An 18,680-nucleotide genomic window follows, 5' to 3' on the forward strand; every position below is an offset into this window, starting at 1 on the left:
GGATATGTGTCTCTCTGTGTGTATGTGTCTCTGTATTTGCCTGTGTCTGTGTCTCTGTCTATATGTCTGTGCATGTATCTGTGTCTCTCATGTCAGTTTGTCTCTATATGTATGTATCTACCTACATATGTGTGTGTCTCTATTTCTCTCTGTGTATGTGTGTGTTTCTGTGTGTGTGTATACCCATGTCTGTCTGTGTGTATATCTGAGTCTTTGTCTATGTGTCTGTGTGTATGTATCTGTGTCTCTGTGTGTATCTCTCTGTGTGTGTGTGTGTGTGTGTGTGTGTGTGTGTGTGTGTGTGTTGGATATGTTCTCCTTATGCAGCTCAGGTTGGCTTCAGATTCAGTCTTCTGCTTCAGTCTGAGTGTTGAATTCCAGATGTCACTCACCACAACTGACTTCATGTTCATGCTTACACACGTGATCATTCAGTGTCACTGAAACAAAGAAGTCCATGCTAGAGAGACCTTACAATGATGCATTTAAATAATCAAATTGTGATCTCTAACTGACAGCATATACATAATAAACCCAGAAGTAGCTTCCCTATCTCATTCTGGCATTAGACAAAGCCACACTCCCTCTCTCTACCTGTGAGGCTGCAAAGGTTCCAAATGTTCAGGTTTCAGCTGGATATATACATATATACACACACACATATACATATATATGTATGTATACATACATACATATACACATATATATAAAATTTGTTTGTTTTATGTACATGTATGTGCCTGAGCATATGTATGCAGGAGTCTGTGGAAGCCAGGAGAAATCACTGGATCCCCTGGAACTGAAGTTACATGCAGCCATCATATCATGTCATGACTCTCTGGTATCTTATCACTTACCTATAATGTCTTCCTCCTCTTCCTCCTCCTCCTCTTCCTCCTCTTCATCCTCCTCCTGCCTTGGAAAATTAGAATGGTTGTTTCTGAGAGAGAGGAATGAAGGGAAGGGGAGTGGGAGATAGAATAGAGAATGTGAATAGAATATGGAATTATAGGTTATAAAGGATTGAGGGAGAGGGTAAAGACTGGGGGGAAGTGAGGCAGAAACAGGCTGGAGAGAGGTAGGGCTGAGGAAACGGGGGTATGGGGCTTGCCAAGGACTGTGCCTTCATCTACCTCTTGGGGGGTTCTTCATGTGATGAACCTATAAAACATACCAGGAAGAAAAAAATTACATATATTTATGTACATATTTATATGTATACACATGTGTGTGTGCATGAGAGAGTGAGTGAGAGAGAAAGAGAGAGAGAGAGAGAGAGAGAGAGAGAGAGAGAGAGAGAGAGAGAGAGAGACTATGTAGCCCTGGCTGTGTGGACCAGGCTAGCCTTGAACTCAGAGAGATCCACCTGCCTCTGCCTCCAGAGTGCTGAGATTAAAGGGGTGCACCACCACATCCATATCTTATTTTAGTCTTTCTCTTGCATCTCCCTCCCAAGCATAGATAACTCCTCTTAACTCACCTTGCCGAGTGCATCTGTAGATAAAGAAGATGGAGACAAAGAGAAGAGAGATGCAGAGGCAACTGAAGGTGGTCAGGAAGATGAGTTTGCTGTCTGATGGTCTGGGGCAATTTCCTCCACCTTCTCCCACACCATCTGCATGGTGGAGACAGCAATGGCAGCCATGTCATGAAATGATACTGAGAGCACATATCAGAATAGCTGGAGGGGGCTGAGAAAAGCCTCACACATGGGAAATTCCAAGGAAGCATCTCACACCCAGCCCTAAATGTGATCATTTATTAAAAATCAAGTCACAGAATCTGTTGCTTCCCCTAAACACACTGATATAGTTTAGCAGAATGGTTAAGAGGCTCTAGACAAGCTCTGTGTGGCGGCACATGCCCAGTCAGAAGTGGGAGGATTTTGAGTTCACGCCCAGTCTTGCTATATAGTTCCAGGCTAGCCTTGAGTGTGTAGTGAAACCCTGCCTGAAAATAAAAACAAAACAAAAGCCAAGAGCCAGAAAGCCCAGTTACCAAACTGATGGCACTCTTTTGGAAGTGGTGGGATCTTTTAGACAAGGGGTCTGACCAGCTGAAACAGGCTATGGAGTGGGACAGTTAGAAGGTTATAATCCTACATATGGCTTGACTTCACTTCTCAGGCTTATAACTGGATGTTTTGGTATCCTTTTTTTTTTTTTTGGCAGTGGTGTCTTTTCTTTTGTTTTGTTTTGTTGAGACAGAGCTTCACTGTGTACTCCTGGCTGGCCTGAAACTCACGGAGATTTACCTGCCTCTGAATGTTGTGATTAAAAACAGGCATCACTATGGTTTTGAGAATCCAAATTCTCTCTCTCTCTCTCTCTCTCTCTCTCTCTTTCTCTCTCTCTCTCTCTCTCTCTCCCTTCCTCCTCCCCTCTCTCCATCTCTCCCTTTTCTTCATTGCCCCCTCCTTCTCCTTATTTATTATTTAATAAGCTCACTCACGGAAAACATAACTATCGTAGATCACTCTCCAGAATGTACAGAACAGAAGATGGGAAATTTTCATTCATAATGTGATAAATTTGTGGGAGTCTTATGCATAGTGTGGGTGTTGAAGGATGTATTCCGTTAGTAATAATCATTACACAGTGTGCATCTAGAGTACAATCTTTGTCAATTAAATAGATTTTAAGTAAAAGAGAAAGCATTCCACTCTCTAAAACACAGTAACTAATATCGTCTTGCATCATCTCCAATCCACTTCCCAAAATCCTGAAACCTTAAGACATATAAACAAATCACTCAATTTTCATGTTCCAGTGCCACCAGTGGAGTCTTGTTCTGTTGGACAAAATCCATCATCAGTTTAAACACCTGTGATGATTAGTTTTGATTGACGATCCAACACAATCTAGAATCACCTGGGAAAAGAGTATTGCAGGGCTGTCTAGAACAGTAGTTCTCAACCTGGGGGTCTCGACCTCTTTGTCAAACATCTATCTTGAAAAATATTTACAATACAATTCATAAAAGTAGCAAAATTATGGTTATGAGGTAGCAACAAAAGTTAATTCTATGGTTGGGAGGTCAGCACAACATGAGGAACTGTTTTAAAGGGTCGCAGCCTTAGGAAGGTTGAGAGCCACTGCTCTAGTCTGTGTTGGCCTGTGGCCATGGGACAGACTCTTATGGTCACTGATATGGGAAGATCCAGACTAAAGCATGTGGTACCATTCCCTACGTTTGGGTCCTGAATTTCGTAAGAGTAGAGAAAATGAGGCTTGGGTGAGGGAGAGAATGGGTATTCTCTCTCTGCTCTTGACTGTGAAATTGTGTTCTTGGCTAGGATGTGGCTAGCTGCTATAACTCCCTACCTTGATTTCTTTCAAGGATGGGCTATATTCTAAAGTTATAGGCCACATACACTCTTCCCTAAATTGTTGGGGCTCTTTTTGTTGTTGTTTGCTTGTTTTTGTTTTGTTTTTGTTTTTTGGGGGGCAGGGATTATCACAGCAATAGGAATGAGACTAGGAAAGGGCCCAAGCTCTGGAACGTCTTCCGTTCCACTCTCTCTCTTTCCTTGTTCTCCTTTTTACGTCATGCCTCCATTCCAGAACACTTTTTGATAGTGGCCTTTCCTGCTCTCTCTCCCAAAGGCTCATCTTCAGATGTCATTGTGGTTGGGTGTTTCTCATCCCCCCAGAACTGTGATGGACAGACTCCGAGTAGCCTCATGAGCCTCGCCTCCTTCTGGTAGTCGGCTGTGTACTCTGCTGTCCTTGAGAGCAGATGTTCAGACCTTGCTTTTTACCAACAAGTACATACAAGAATACAGCAGAACAGATTTGGAAGCTCAAACCATCTATGTTTTTTAGACAGGATCTCAAGTAGGCCAGGCTGACCTTGACTCCTAATGTAATCATGAACAACCTTGATCTTCTAATCCTTCTGCCTCCACCTCCCAAGGGCTGAGATCACAGACATGGACTACCTCATCCAGTTTAAGTGGTACTGGGGGATCATTATCGAAGAACCCCTCACACCCCCCAAAAAAATAAGCACCCAAGAGAAGACTCTGTACCAATCCGGCTTCCAGATGAATGAAAACTTGATTGCAGCCTTGTGCAACCCAAAGCTGAAAACTCAACTGAACTGCATTTGCCCTCCCGACCCCACACAAACTGTAAGACAAATAAATGGATGTTCACTGGGGCTGAGGATGTTGTTCAGTTTGCTGCTTAGTTGCCTACCATGCACAAAGCCCTGGGTTTGATCCCCCAGTACCACTTAAACTGGATGAGGTAGTCCATGTCTGTGATCTCAGCCCTTGGGAGGTGGAGGCAGAAGGATTAGAAGATCAAGGTTGTTCATGATTACATTAGGAGTCAAGGTCAGCCTGGTCTACTTGAGATCCTGTCTAAAAAACATAGATGTTTTGAGCTTCCAAATCTGTGACTATTTGCTATGCAGCTATGGACTGCCAATTGTGAACCATCCCCACCTATGATTTTCTTTTTGAGGTTTCATTTCTGACTGTCCTCTTCCTGAGTCCTGTGACCACTGGTGCTCCAATCAAGTGCTTATTACCTTGAAATCAGTCACATATAGCCATTTTAACTCACGGCCATTAGAATTTTGAGTATTCACATTTAGCTCTAAAAACCCAGTGATAAGTTGCTGCTTCCAAGCTGTGTCCTCTGGCACATCACATATTCCTTTCCTAATCTATTGACTTTACTGTGCATCAGATTTTCTAATTCACTCTGCTGAGATATTCATCTATGATAACAGTATTGATGTCTGTTTGGAATCCCCAGACAGACCCTCATTCCCCAAGCTCAGCTCCCACTTCTCCAGTCCCTACTGAGGGGACTTTGTATCTTTATTGCTTCCTGGAGTCTCCAGCCAAATTCTGTTACAGAATATGGAACGGGTCCACAAACAGAACTAAACTAACCATTTGGGAAGAGGCTGTGTATTGAGGCAAAGGTAGTAAGGGGCCAATAAAGCCAAACAATTACATACTTGGAAGAAAATGTCATTAAACCTATCACTATGTAGAAGAAATGTACAATAATAAAAATTTAATTGAAAGGAGGGGGAGGCATGGGGAACATCTATAATCTCAGCACTCAGGAGGCAGAAACAAGAGCATCAGGAGTTCAAGGCCATTCTTGACTACATAGTGAGTTAAAGGATAGCCTGGGATAGCCTTCTCCTTTTCCTCCTCCTCTTATAAATACAATCAATTATATCTATTTATTAATTATAATAATTCTAATTATAAAACTAAGAAGATGAAGTTATAAATACAATTAGTTGCAAATATAAACATAAAAACATAACTATATTTATTTTTATTATAAAACTCAAGAAGCAGCTGGGCATTGGTGGCACACGCCTTTAATCCCAGCACTTGGGAGGCAGAGGCAGGCGGATTTCTGAGTTCGAGGCCAGCCTGGTCTACAGAGTGAGTTCCAGGACAGCCAGGGCTACACAGAGAAACCCTGTCTCAAAAAGACCAAAAAATAAAAAGAACCTGAGACTCATCTTCTTCAGCCAAAGAGCAGAAACTGCTATAAATCAAGATTAAATTCAACCATGAGGATGACAGAAGGCAGGAGCTTAGCATGGCTGTCCTCTGAGAGGCTCTACCAGCAGATGTCTGAGACAGATGCAGATACTTACAGCCAACCATTGGACTGAGAATGAAGACGCCTGTGGAAGAACAAGGGGAAGGACTGAAGGAACTGAAGGGGATGGTAACCTTAGAGGAAGACAAACAATGTCAACTAACCTGGACACTGGGAGCTCCCAGAGACTAAACCACCAACCAAAGAGCATACATGGCCTGGTCCATGGCCCACAGCACATATGTAGTAGAGGACTGCCTTAGAAGATCAAGGTTGTTCATGATTACATTAGGAGTCAAGGTCAGCCTGGTCTACCTGAGATCCTGTCTAAAAAACATAGATGTTTTGAGCTTCCAAATCTGTGACTATTTGCTATGCAGCTATGGACTGCCAATTGTGAACCTTCCCCACCTATGATTTTCTTTTTGAGGTTTCATTTCTGACTGTCCTCTTCCTGAGTCCTGTGACCAGTAGGAGAAGATGTGCCTAATCTTGTAGAGGCTTGAAGCCCCAGGGAAGCGGGATATGGGAGGTAACTGAGGGAGAGTGACAGGGGCGCATGGGGGAGCACTGTCTCAGAGGCAAAGGGTAGGGGTGAAGATCTCCTGGGGGGAATGAGAAGGGAGCAGCATTTGGAATGTAAATAATAAAACAATTAAAAAAAAAAAGAACTTGAGTTCTATAATCCCAGTTTTCTTACTGTGAGATGGGAGGTGGGAGACTGAAGAATCCCTGAAAGCTCTCGAGCTAGCGAGCCTAGAGTACATAGCAAGAATACAAAAAGGAGACCCTGCCTCAAACAAGGCAGGAAGTGAGAACCAACATCCAAGGTTGTCCTCTAATCTTCATATACATGCCATGGCTACCTTGCACCTAGACTCACACACATACACACATCTATTATATGTACACACAAAGGTTTTTAAAAATTCAAGGACCTGGAGGGTTGGCTCCATGGGTGAAGGTGTTTGCTGTTAAGTATAAAGACCTGAGTTTGATCCCCAGACCCAAACAGTGAAGGAGAGAAGCAAGTGCCATGAACTTTCCTCTGACCCCTTCACACATGCTTGTGGCATGCATGTGTACACATGTACACACATGATGGGTGAATAACTATAATTTTAAAACATACAAGGAGCACATCTGCGGCTGCTCTGCTTACCTGTGACCACCAACCGTAAGAGCTGACTCTGTCCTGACCACTTGTGGGAGACTACTGTTCTGTAGGTACAGAAATAGCCTCCAGCATCTTCAAGCTGCAGGTTGGTAAGGTGAAACTCAGCTTCCCTTCCCAGTGACCTCTTCTGTTGCTGGTACTGAGAGTTGTGCAACCTTCCCAGAGTGACTGTAACATTCTGGAAGTGAGTCCCACATCGGAGAGTGACATTACTCTTGCACTTGACCACAGAGCTGGGCCAGGCACTGATGGAAGGCCTGGGAAGTTCCTCTGAAAAGAATTCAGAGTTAATTGACTCATCTCAGTGAACCCCTTCAAGAATTCTGAGGATTGCCGGGCAGCACACACCTTTAATCCCAGCACTTGGGAGGCAGAGGCAGGTGGATTTCTGAGTTCGAGGCCAGCCTGGTCTACAGAGTGAGTTCCAGGACAGCTAGGACCCAGAGAAACCCTTCTCAAAAAACCAAAAAGAAGAAGAAGAAGAAAAAGAAGAAGAAGAAGAAGAAGAAGAAGAAGAAGAAGAAGAAGAAGAAGAAGAAGGGAGGAAGAAGAAGAAGAAGAAGAAGAAGAAGAAGAAGAAGAAGAAGAAGAAGAAGAAGAAGAAGAAGAAGAAGAATCAGAATCCTGAGGATTAAAGGTGTGATAGTTAATCTCAATTGGAGCTTTAATGAAAGCTATAACCACCTGGGGGACAGGCTTTTTGCCTGTGAAAGATTATGTTGACTAGTTTAATTGAGATGGAAAGAACCATCCACTGTGGGTGGAAACATTCCCTAGGCTGTGGTTTTCAATTGCATAAAATGAAGAGGGTTAGTAGGAGAGCTCAGATGATAAAAGCATTCACTGCCAAGCCTGAAAATCTGAGTTTGATCCCCAAAATCCACATTTGTGAGAGGAGAAACTGACTCAAAATACTCTGACCTCCATACACGTGCTATGACATGTTCACATCTCACAAACCCATATACAAAAATAAGTGCAAGAATGTTTTTAAGGGGAAAGTGATCTGAGCATAAGGATTCATTGCTCTCTTATTATTTTTTAAGATTTACTTACTTTTATTTATATGAGAATACTACAGCTATCTTCAGACACACACTAGAAGAGGGCATCAAATCCTGCGTTACAGATGGTTGTGAGCCACCATGTGGTTGCTGGGAATTGAACTCAGAACCTCTGGAAGAGCAGTCAATGCTCTTAACCACTGAGCCATCTCTCCAACCCTGCTCTCTCATTCTTAAAATATCCTTTCTTAAGGCTGGAGAAATGGCTTTGTGGCTAAGAACATTCCAGAGGACCCATGTCAGGCATCTCTTAATCAGCTATAACTCTAGCTCCAGGGCATCTGAGACCTCTGGCTTACAAAGGCACTTGCATTCATGCACACAAACACACATGCATAAACATGATTAAAATAATGTTTAGATTATTTTGTTTAATTTTAGAGATGGAGAGATGGGTCAAGGTTAAGAGCACTGACTGCTCTTCCAGCATCCTAATAACAGTTCCCAAATGCCTTTAACTCCAGTTCCGGGGATCTAATGCCCTCTTCTGGATTGTTTTGGTACTGCACACACATGGTACATCCACATAAATGCACCAAAATACATATACATAAATAAAATAAAATGTCAGTGTATGTGTATGTGCGTTCATGTGACATGCATGTGTGCTACAATATGGATGTGGATATCAGAGGACAACTTTTGGCAGCTGATTCTCTCCTTCTACTGTGTAGGTTCTAAGTTGTCGATCTTGGCAGCAACTGCCTTTATTCAGTGAACCATCTCATCTGATCATTCTCTAACCCTTGACTATTGATGGAATGTGATCAGTTGCCTCAAGCTCCTGTGGCTGTGCCTTCCCCACTAGGATGGGCTGCAACTTCAAACGGTAAGCCAAAATAAACCCTTTCTCCCTGAAATTGCTTTGTCTCAACTTGCATCAAATTCAGGACTTGAAATCCCACCAGTCCCCATCCTGGAAAACTCTGTCATCCAAGAAACTCTATATAGTCTACCTCCCACTCAGTTTTCGGATGCCCCTCATCTGAGCGAGGCAGCCACCCTCTTGTGTCTGTCCCAATAAATCTCTTGTGTGAGGTTTGTTGTGCAGTGTGACTCTGTGGTGTTCCTTGGCTCCTGACTGCCGGGATACTTTCCCCTTCAGAGCTGTAACGGTTTACAGCTGCTACGGAAAGAGAAGGTCACGGACAGTGGGTGCACGGGAACACTTAGAGGTGACGTGGAATTCCACTTACCGTTCTCATCGTCATCTCCATAGCACAGGCACAGCCCTGGAAGAGAAACCTCAGTGAGACACTGCTCAGGAGCTGTTTCTCCTGACTTGAAACACTACCTCCTGGATGAGAAGAAGAGTATAAACCTGGGGGAGTGAACGAAACTCACGAGGTTCTGGGAGTAAACAAAAGCCGCTCTGGAAGCTTTCCCAGCTCAGGATAGTCACAAGACCCTTCCCCCACCCCGGAGGATGGTGGGGGTTTGGGGGAAGGTAGAAAGGCGGTCAGCATCGCGGTGAGGAGAGACTCTCCAGTCCGCAGGATTTGCAGGCAGTTCAAGGGATGCAGCTTTTAGGAGTTGTGGCTTATGCTGGGGTCAGCTTTTTCATGACATGGCTGACTATGCTAGCCCGGTTCTTGTAAGTAATCTCTTACCCTCCCAGTAAAATTCACTGGTTTACCAAGACAGAGCTGGGTGGAATTCAGGTAGGAAAGTTGTAGAGACAGTGGAGCAACCTAGGATGCCCCTTGGCTAGAGTAATATACACACTGTTTTCCAGTGGTATACATGTATCAACCTGGGACCTCCACAACATACAAACATACACCTGGCTCCCAATAATCATTAGGTCATTCCTTTCTAACAACTGTTTGGTAACTTTTCTTTTGTGGCCAAAAACATCCCAAAACTTTTCCTGAAACTAAGTGAAATGGGTCAATCAGGCTCAAGAGGTTTGGGGTGCATACAAAGTAAGTCAAAATATGTCCTTTAAATAAGCATTTAGGGGGAAATTTCTGTAACTTAGCAATATTAATTACTAATTAAAAATAATAGTAATATTATACCAATGCATGACTAAAATCGGATGCATCATGGGTAAAAGGCTTGTGCAGCGAACAAAGGATTACATATCCAAGCCAGTCAATCAGATACAAAAGGCCACCTACATCCTGGGCCCTAGCATTCAGCTCCTCCTCCTAGACCCACACAGGAAAGCTCCAGGAGGTGACCACCAGTTCTTCGAACCTTGTTGAGTTGCCTGCTGTGCTCTTGCAGCATTTCTGGCCTGTTTTCTCTTTGATTCTGAATAAAACCCATGCTATTTTACCATTTGTTCATGTCTCCAGTTATTTCAACAAAACACCCCAAACTTGGTAATACCTGGTCCAGACAAACCACCAGTAACAGAATCATTTCTTTGACCTTGCCACTGTCCTATCCAGAATGATAGCTATTTGAGTTCTAGTCTGTTCCAGTTTCATTCTGTTGTAGTGGTAAAAAGGCTTCCAACGAAAGCAGTTTGGAAAAGAAACGGTTCATTTAGTTTATAGTCCACTATTGATGGAAAACTGGGCAGGAACTTAGAGGCAGAAACCACAGAGGGACTGCCTGCTGGCCAACTCAACCAGGTTCATCCTTAGCTGGCTTTTTGATATAACCCAGGCACACCTGACTAGGGACGATGCCATCTACAGTGGACTAGGCCTCCCTGCATAAATTAACAATGAAGACAATACCCCACAGACATGCCCAAATTGACCTAGGCAGTTCCTTAGTGGAGCTTTCCTCTCAGATGACTCTAGGCTGTGTCAGATTGGCATTTGACACTAACTGGGACAGACCTTGATCCAGGGTTGGGGATCTAAGTCGGCTGGTAGAGCGTTCACCTGGCCTGCACAAAACACTAGATTCCACCCCAAGCTCCATATAGAGTGGGTATTAATTTACACTGCAATCTCTGCTCTTGGGAGGTAGAGGGAGGAGGATGAACTGGGAAAAAAAAAAAAAAAACCAACATGCTAACTAAAGCAAGGGACCAAGGATTTCACATTGTGTCATTTTGTTTCATACCTTATACAGAATATGCAAATCCAGAGACAGAAAGCTTGTTAGTAGATGCCAGGAGCAGGCGGTGTGGGGAGCTTAATGAGCAGAGTGTTTCTGTGGGGGTGATGGCAGTATCTTGGAACTAGAAAGAGATGGTGGTTGTGCAATACTGTGAATATACCAACTGTCCCTGCTTGTGTAGACTTTCAAGTGGCTGGTTTAATGTTCTGTGACTCTCACCTCAGTAACTGTTTAAAAATCAATGTACCTCAGGTATTTTTACCCTCTCTCGTGGAGAGTTGTGTGAATCCACAGCAGTGGTCAGCACAGGACCAAGTCAGTTAAAACTCCAGCACAGTTGCTAGGCAGTGCTGGCATGAACCCTTTAATCCCAGCACTTGGAAGGCAGAAACTGGCAGATCTGAGTTCAAGGCCAGCCTGGTCTACAAAGTGAGTTCTGGGACAGCCAGGGCCACATAGAGAAACCCTGCTGTCTGGAGTTTGGGGAGATACCCGAATGGAGGGGTGCGGGACTCCTGAGGTTCCACCCCTAGCTGAAAAGCTAACTACTGTGAGGAGGAGGAGAACCAGTTTTGGTTTAGGGGTACAACCAGAATTAAGTTTCCCATGTTCCACTGGATGACCCCGTAACTATAGACATATGGGCAACACTAACTGAACTTCAATGAGGTAAGAAAGAGAAAGAGGGGACTGGAGAGATGGCTTAGTGGTTAAGAGCACCGACTGCTCTTCCAGAGGTCCTGAGTTCAATTCCCAGCAACCATATGGTGGCTCACAGCCATCTGTAATGGAACCCGATGCCCCCTTCTGGTGTATCTGAAGACAGTGACAGTATACACACATACATAAATAAAGTCTTTAAAAATATATTTTAAAAAAGAGGGAGAAAGAGAAAGATAGATAAATAAGATGTGATAAGGTGGTCTAGGAGGGAGTTAAAGGGAGAATAGGAGTAAATGATTAAGATATATTGTATATGCATATGAAAATTTCAAGGAATAAATATGTATATAAAGTATATATGGGGTGGAGAGATAGCTCATGTTAAAACTACTGACTGCCTTTCCAGAGGGCCAGGGACCTAATCCTAACAGTCACAGGCTCCTGTATGAAACCCCGGTCCAGTGACAATCTCCTCCAGTGAGGCTACACCTCTTAATCCTTCCCACAGAGTCCCACCAACTAGAGACTAAGTATTCAAATATATGAGCCTATGGAGGCCATTCTCGTTCAAACCACCACAGTGAGTGAGCTTTCAAAACTAGAGAGTACAGCTGCCCAGACAGAGGCCTGTTTTCAGACCTTGAGTTCTCCAGCTTTTGTCTTTATCTTACTTCTGGTAAACTTTTGATATTGAAATCTTCATAAACATTTGTATTCACTTTATTTTTATTTATTTTTATTTTTTTAAAGATTTATTTATTGTTATAAATGAGTACACTGTAGCTGTCTTCAGACACGCCAGAAGAGGGCATCAGATTTCATTATGGGTGATTGTGAGCCACCATGTGGTTGCTGGGATTTGAACTCATGACCTTTGGAAGAGCAGACGGTGCTCTTACCCACTGAGCCATCTCACCAAGCCCTTTATTTTTATTTTTATTTATTATTCTTTAATATATTTTTTTTGAGACAGAGTTTCTCTATGTAGCCCTGGCTGTCCTGGAACTCACTCTATAGACCAGGCTGGCCTTGAACTCACAGAGATCTGCTTGCCTCTGCTTCCCAAGTTCTGGGCTTAAAGATGTTTGCTACTACTACTCAGCTTTATCATGTTACTAGTGTGTGTACATGATATATGTATGTTCTTGTGGGAACATCTAAGTGCATATGTACCATGGCATGCATGTAGATATCAGCTTTCAGGATTTGGTTCTCCTCCGTCATGAGACTAATGTCCAAGGATTAAACTCTGTAGTCAGACTTGAATGTCGAGTGTTTTTGCCCACTAAGCCATCTTCCTGGACTTATTTTTCTCATTTAAAATCCATATAGAGAGCCAGGCGGTAGAGATGGATGCCTTTAATTCCAGCACTCAGGAGGCAGAGGCAGGCAGGCCTCTGAATTTGAGGCCAGTCTGGTCTACAGAATGAGTTCTGGGACAGCCAGCACCACACAAAGAAGTCTTTAAACAGACAAACAAACAAGTATCCATGTTACACTTTAAAATGTGTATGGCTATTTGGTTCGCATAGATGTCTGTGCACCATCTGCATGCCCAGTGTCCACACAAGTCAGAAGAAATCTGTGAAATTTCCCAGACTGGAAATGTACCCCAGCAGGTAGAGGGCTTGCCTGGCATGCAGAGGGCCTGGGTTTGAGTTCCAGACTGCCTAAACCAGGTATGGTGGCAAATACCAGCATTTTAGTGGTGGAAGCAAGAGGATGCCAAGTTCAAGATCATCTTTGCCTCTTCAGCAAGTTCAAGGGGAGCCTGGGATACTGGGATCTTATCTGAAGGAAGGAAGAGAGGAGAGAGGAAGCCTGCTAACAGAGTTGGACATCACAGCTCCTTCTCTCGAACAACTACAGCCATGGAGGAAGGGCTGATTTGTGCTTTCATTATTTAAATCATGTGCATGGGGCTGGAGAGATGGCTCAGTCATTAATAGTGCTGGCTGGGGCTGGAGAGATGGCTCAGCAGTTAAGAGTACTGGCTGCTCTTCCGAAGGTCCTGAGTTCAAATTCCAGCAACCACATGGTGGCTCACAGCCATCTATAATGAGATCTGGTGCCCTCTTCTGGTGTGTCTGAAGACAGCTACTTACACATACTTGGGCTGGAGAGATGGCTCAGCAGTTAAGAGCACTGACTACTCTTCTGAAGGTCTTGAGTTCAAATCCCAGCAACCACATGGTGGCTCACAACCATCCATAATGAGATCTCACGCCCTCTTTTGGAGTGTTTGAAGACAGCTACAGTGTACTTAAATATAATAAATAAATAAATAAATAAATAAATAAATAAATAAATCTTTAATAAAAAAAGAGTGCTGGCTGCTCTTGAAGAGGACTAGGGTTCGATACTCAACACCTATAGGGCAGCTCATAACCAACTGGAGCTTCAGTTCTAAGGCATTCATTCAATGCCCTCTTCTGACCTCTGAAGACACAGCATACCCATAGGACACAGATACACATAGAGACAAAACACCCATACATAAAACTAAATAAATAATTTAAAAATAGTAAATAAATCACATGTTCATGTACACAACCTTAGGAAGTAAGATTAATTAGGAAGTAGCCATGTTTAGTTTTCGCAAATGTAGCTAGGCTAAGATAAAGCTATCCAGGACTAAACTGGGCCTCTGGTCCACTATGACTGCTATCACTCAGAAGAGATAAAGAGATACAGACAGGAGCAGTGATGAAGATTTAGACAGGGTCGTATCCGTAAATCCAAGAATGTCCACAAAGCTGGGCATGGTGACATAGGCCTGTAATCCTAGCCCTTCAGAGACTGAGTTAACATTTGAAGACAGCCCGGTCGACATAGGAAGTTGTAGGCCAGACAGGACCAGATAAAAAAAAAAATCTCATATGAAAACAAAATAAGCAAAAACAGCAACCATGGGGCTATCTATATGAGATGGCCTAGCAGGTGTGATTGTCACCAAGCCTGAACATAACCCAAACTCACATGATGGAAGCAGAGAATCGACTCCAGAAAGTTACCCTCTGCTTATGCCATGCATGTGTCCACATATACAAACAAACAAACAAACAAACAATAAATAAAAGTTGCTGGGTGTGGTGGTGCTTCCCTTTTATCCCAGGACTCAGGAGGTAGGGGCAGGTGGATCTCTGTAGATCCCAGGCCAGCCCCATTTACTTTGTGAAATCCTGTGTAGTGGTTTGAATGAAAATGACCCCCACAGGCTCTTAGGCACTGGCATTATTTGAAAGGATTAGAACGTGTGCCCTTGTTGGAGAAAGTATGTCATTGGAGTGGGCTTTGACAGTTCTAATGCTCAGGTCAGGCCCAGTCCCCACCCCATCTTCCTCTCTTCCTGTTGCCTGCTGATCCAGAGGATCAGCTACCTCTCCTGCACCACTGCCGGTGTTGCTGCCATGCTTCCTGCCAGGAAGACAATGGACTAAGCCTCTGGACCTGTAAGCCAATTAATTCCAATACATTTCTTTTTTTCTTTGTAAGAGTCGCCATGGTCATGGTGTCTCCTCGGTGCAATAGAAACCCCGTACTAAGACACCCTGTCTTTAAAAAAAATATAATTGAAAACTGTAAAACAATAGCAACAACAAAGAACGCCCTCAAACACATTACCAGTTGCCACCAGAAGCTACAAAAGCTACAAGAGACATATGGAGCAGGATCTCCCTTCCAAAGGAACCAATGTTATCTACACCTTGCTCTCTGGAGCTCATGTAACACAGAAAATCATCTTCCTTTGTTTTAAACCAACAGGTTGGTGGCACTTGGGTACAGCAGCCCCAGGAAAGCAATGCATACGGTATCAGGATACTTCCTAGAGTAGCTGTTTACCCTGTCCTGTGGCCAGAGGTTTGGAGGTACCAGGGATGGAGACTCTCTCTAGAAGGCATACACAGGGAGAAGAGCCCTGGCCTGAGAGGAAGGTGAGTAGAAAAAGAGGAAGGAGCAGGGCAGATGATGAATTTTGAACGACACCCTGCCACACACACCCTGTCCCTACTCTTGCACAGGGAGGAACTAGAGGTCTCTTAAAAGAGGGCAGCTGGGGCTGGGGAGATGGTTCAGCGGGTAAGAGCACTAACATGGTGACTCACAACCACCTTTAATAAGATCTGACACCCTCTTCTGATGTGTCTGAAGACAGAGACAGTGTATTACGCCGGAGCGAGCTGGCCGGAGCGAGTGGCCATCGATACAGCTACAATGTACTCATACACATAAAAATAAATAAATAAATAAATAAATCTAAAAAAATAAAAAAGACTAAAACTAAAACAAACTCTGTAGGTGATGGGAAGCTTCAATTGTTAGCAACAGTCCTAACTTCTAGATGTGTTCTATGCAGTCACAGCAAATAAACAGATACAGTCAAACCTTCAGAACCACTTTAAAAAGGGGGAGGAGGTGCTGCTGTATAATATAACCAAACCAACAATCCCACCTTCCTCTTCAGGCTCTGAGGCCAATTCCACGCGAGGTTAGGTTCAAACCCAGGGTGTTAAAATTAAGTCACGGATGTGGATGGTTGGGAAAATTTGCATCTGCATCATACTCTTAGCTCTATGATTGGCAGTTCCTACACTTCAACGGCTTTCTAATCTAGTGGCATGACTAAGCAAGATTGTGGAGCCCAAAAAGGAGATGCAGAGACTCCATGGAGCTTGCTCTTCTAGTGGTAAACAGGGTCTTTTAGGTGTGGCACTGGTACTGACTAGGACGCCCCTGCCCCACCCCCACTCCCTGCCTCTCACAACCACACAAAGACTCATTTGTGCATTTCCAGAGTCACCACCTTGACCCCCCCTCCCCCGCTGTGAATTTTTCTCACATAGCAAGCAATTGTCACAGTCTTGGAGACTCACCCAGGCAAAGCAGGTATATGAAATCTATGTCCATTGCTTCCCTTATCTCCAAGTCAAAATCCAGTCTTCTGCTGTCGGGAAGAAGAGGCAGGGCGGAAGGCTACTGCAGTTCTCTCCTGGCCCCACTTGGTCCCTAGAACCTGCAGGCTGAAGCATTGCCCTTACACTTGGGTTGCCTGCATAGCTGTTTGCACAATTTCCTTCCTGAACTGACCCAAGACACAAGAAGCCATGGCTGATGACATCTTTTCCCTCAGTCCGTGTGCAGCCCTGTCCACTTTGGGACTTACCTACCCTTCTTAACCGAAATCTTAGCCTGAGATGTTTTATATTTTAATTTGATCATTTTGGACAGTTTCGTGCTTGCATATGGTATCCTGTGCTCACATTCATCCCTACTCTCTACTCCACCAGCCCACTCTTTCCAAACTAGCCCCCTCCTCCTGCCTTCACACCCCTCCTATCCATCTCTCCTACCCTTCCTCCCTTTTCTTCTTTCTTTTTCTGGTGTTACATTTTTATTATTATCCTCTTCTGGTTATTTACTTACTCTGTCACAGTCATATCTTTAAGCAAGTTATTCCCTATCCTTCTGAAATTTGTTTTCTTTGACAATTCCATCAATGTATACAATGTATCTTGATCATAGGACTTTTCAATCCTCCCCAGCTGTCATATCTCCCTCTTAACTTCATGTCTTCCTTTTAAGATTATTCATTTTAAGGGCTGGAGAGATGTCTCTCTTCCAAAGAGCCTGAGTTCCAGTCCCAGCACCCAAGTCAGTTACAGGCTTACAACTGCCTGTAACTCCAGCTCCAGGAGACCTGACATCTCTGTCTTTGAGCACCTGCTCTCCCATGCACATATCCGCAGATGGACACACACATATACATATAATTATACATATATAAAACTAATTACAAATATATATAATTAAACAGCAAAAATAAAATGTTAAAAATAATTTTTAAATTTTATTTTTAGTTTTTCAAGACAGGGTTCCTTGTTGCCTGGAATTCACTCTGTAGACCAGGCTGGCCTCAAAGTAACAGAGATCCACCTTCTACTGCCTCCTGGGTGCTAGAAATAAAGGCATGCACCACTACTTCCCAGCATTATTTATTTTAAGTTAATGTCCAAAGTGGTGAATTTCATAGACATTTTCTTTCTTTCTTTTCTTTTTTTTTTATGCCTACAGCACCTGGTATGACATTTTCATGCATCTATCTCCAAGTACTTTTGTTTTATTCTCCTCACTTCTTTGTCTCAGCTCTCTCCCATCTTCTCCAGCCCTCTTTCCCCACCTAAGAGTCCCTGTTTCTGCTTCATCAGAAACATTCCTTCTTTCATACTTAGGATCAAGGAAGAAAAATGACAATAAAGAGGGACAATTAGTGATGTCATATTCCTTATCTTCATATCTGACAGAGACAACTCAAGGGAGGACGTTTTTATTTGTGTTCACAGTTTCAGTCCATCATGGCACAGTGGAAGTCATAGCAGTGGGAACAGATGCTGGAGGATTTTCACATCAAGCAGGGAGCTCGGGATGAAACAAGAAGCAGGCTGTCTTAAGTTTCATTCTCCATAAGGCTGTGATAGAAGACCCCAACAAAGACCAGCCCTGGTGGTGGGCTGGTGAAATGGCTCAGTGGTTAAGAGCACTGGCTGCTCTTACAGAGGTTCTGAGTTCAATTTCTAGCCACCACATTATGGCTCACAGCCATCTATAATGGGATCTAATGCTCTCTTCTGTCTGATTCCCTCTTCTGTCATGTATGGATACATGTAAATAGAAAAGAAATGTGTGTGTGTGTGTGTGTGTGTGTGTGTGTGAGTCCAGGCCTCTGTTCTGTGTGAAGAGTCAGGATGAGACAGCCTGTCCCTGGATGATTCCCAAAAGCTGCATCAAGGTTGCACATAAATTAACAGAGATAATTTAGTCCAAAGATTCATTTTTCTCCTGGAGCACTGTGGGGGCAGAAGGACAGAAATGAATTAAGAGGAAGACAATTTCTAAATTGGAGGGATTCTCATTCACCACCATTTCCCATCCTTCTTATCTGGAGATATTTGAAAGACATAGTCTTTCCTAAATGCTTCATTTTGGGTTCAGACTTCATCTTAGAGAACTTGACCTAAGGTTGAACTCAACTAAGCTAACAAGCTGGTATCTAGCTGGTACCAGTTTTCAGGCTACCCACCAACGAAACAGGCACCCCCAGTACCTAGTGAAAGACCCCTGGGGGAGACCCCCACTCAAATCTCGGGAGGACGTACACCCAAGGAATCACGA

General features: G+C 43.6%; 1 protein-coding gene across 2 annotated transcripts; it reads right to left on the bottom strand.

Annotated features, from left to right (window-relative positions):
• Nucleotides 1–232: 232 nt before the first annotated feature.
• On the bottom strand, nt 233–16,518 carry LOC116100348 (V-set and transmembrane domain-containing protein 1-like). Of its 2 annotated transcripts, none has more exons than XM_031384156.1 (7): nt 16,385–16,518; nt 9,020–9,055; nt 6,745–7,029; nt 1,481–1,615; nt 1,134–1,161; nt 858–916; nt 233–440 (listed from the first exon to the last, which is right to left on the bottom strand). In XM_031384156.1, exons 1-7 carry the CDS (start codon nt 16,416–16,418, stop codon nt 385–387), a joined length of 633 nt encoding a protein of 210 aa, XP_031240016.1. In that variant the 5' UTR covers nt 16,419–16,518; the 3' UTR covers nt 233–384. The 2 variants fall into 2 exon arrangements, with proteins under 2 accessions (XP_031240016.1, XP_031240015.1); XM_031384155.1 differs by having other exon boundaries at nt 858–940.
• Between the last annotated feature and the right edge of the window lie 2,162 nt (nt 16,519–18,680).

The sequence above is a fragment of the Mastomys coucha genome, unplaced genomic scaffold (assembly GCF_008632895.1).
Source record: "Mastomys coucha isolate ucsf_1 unplaced genomic scaffold, UCSF_Mcou_1 pScaffold21, whole genome shotgun sequence".
Taxonomy (NCBI): Eukaryota; Metazoa; Chordata; class Mammalia; order Rodentia; family Muridae; genus Mastomys; species Mastomys coucha.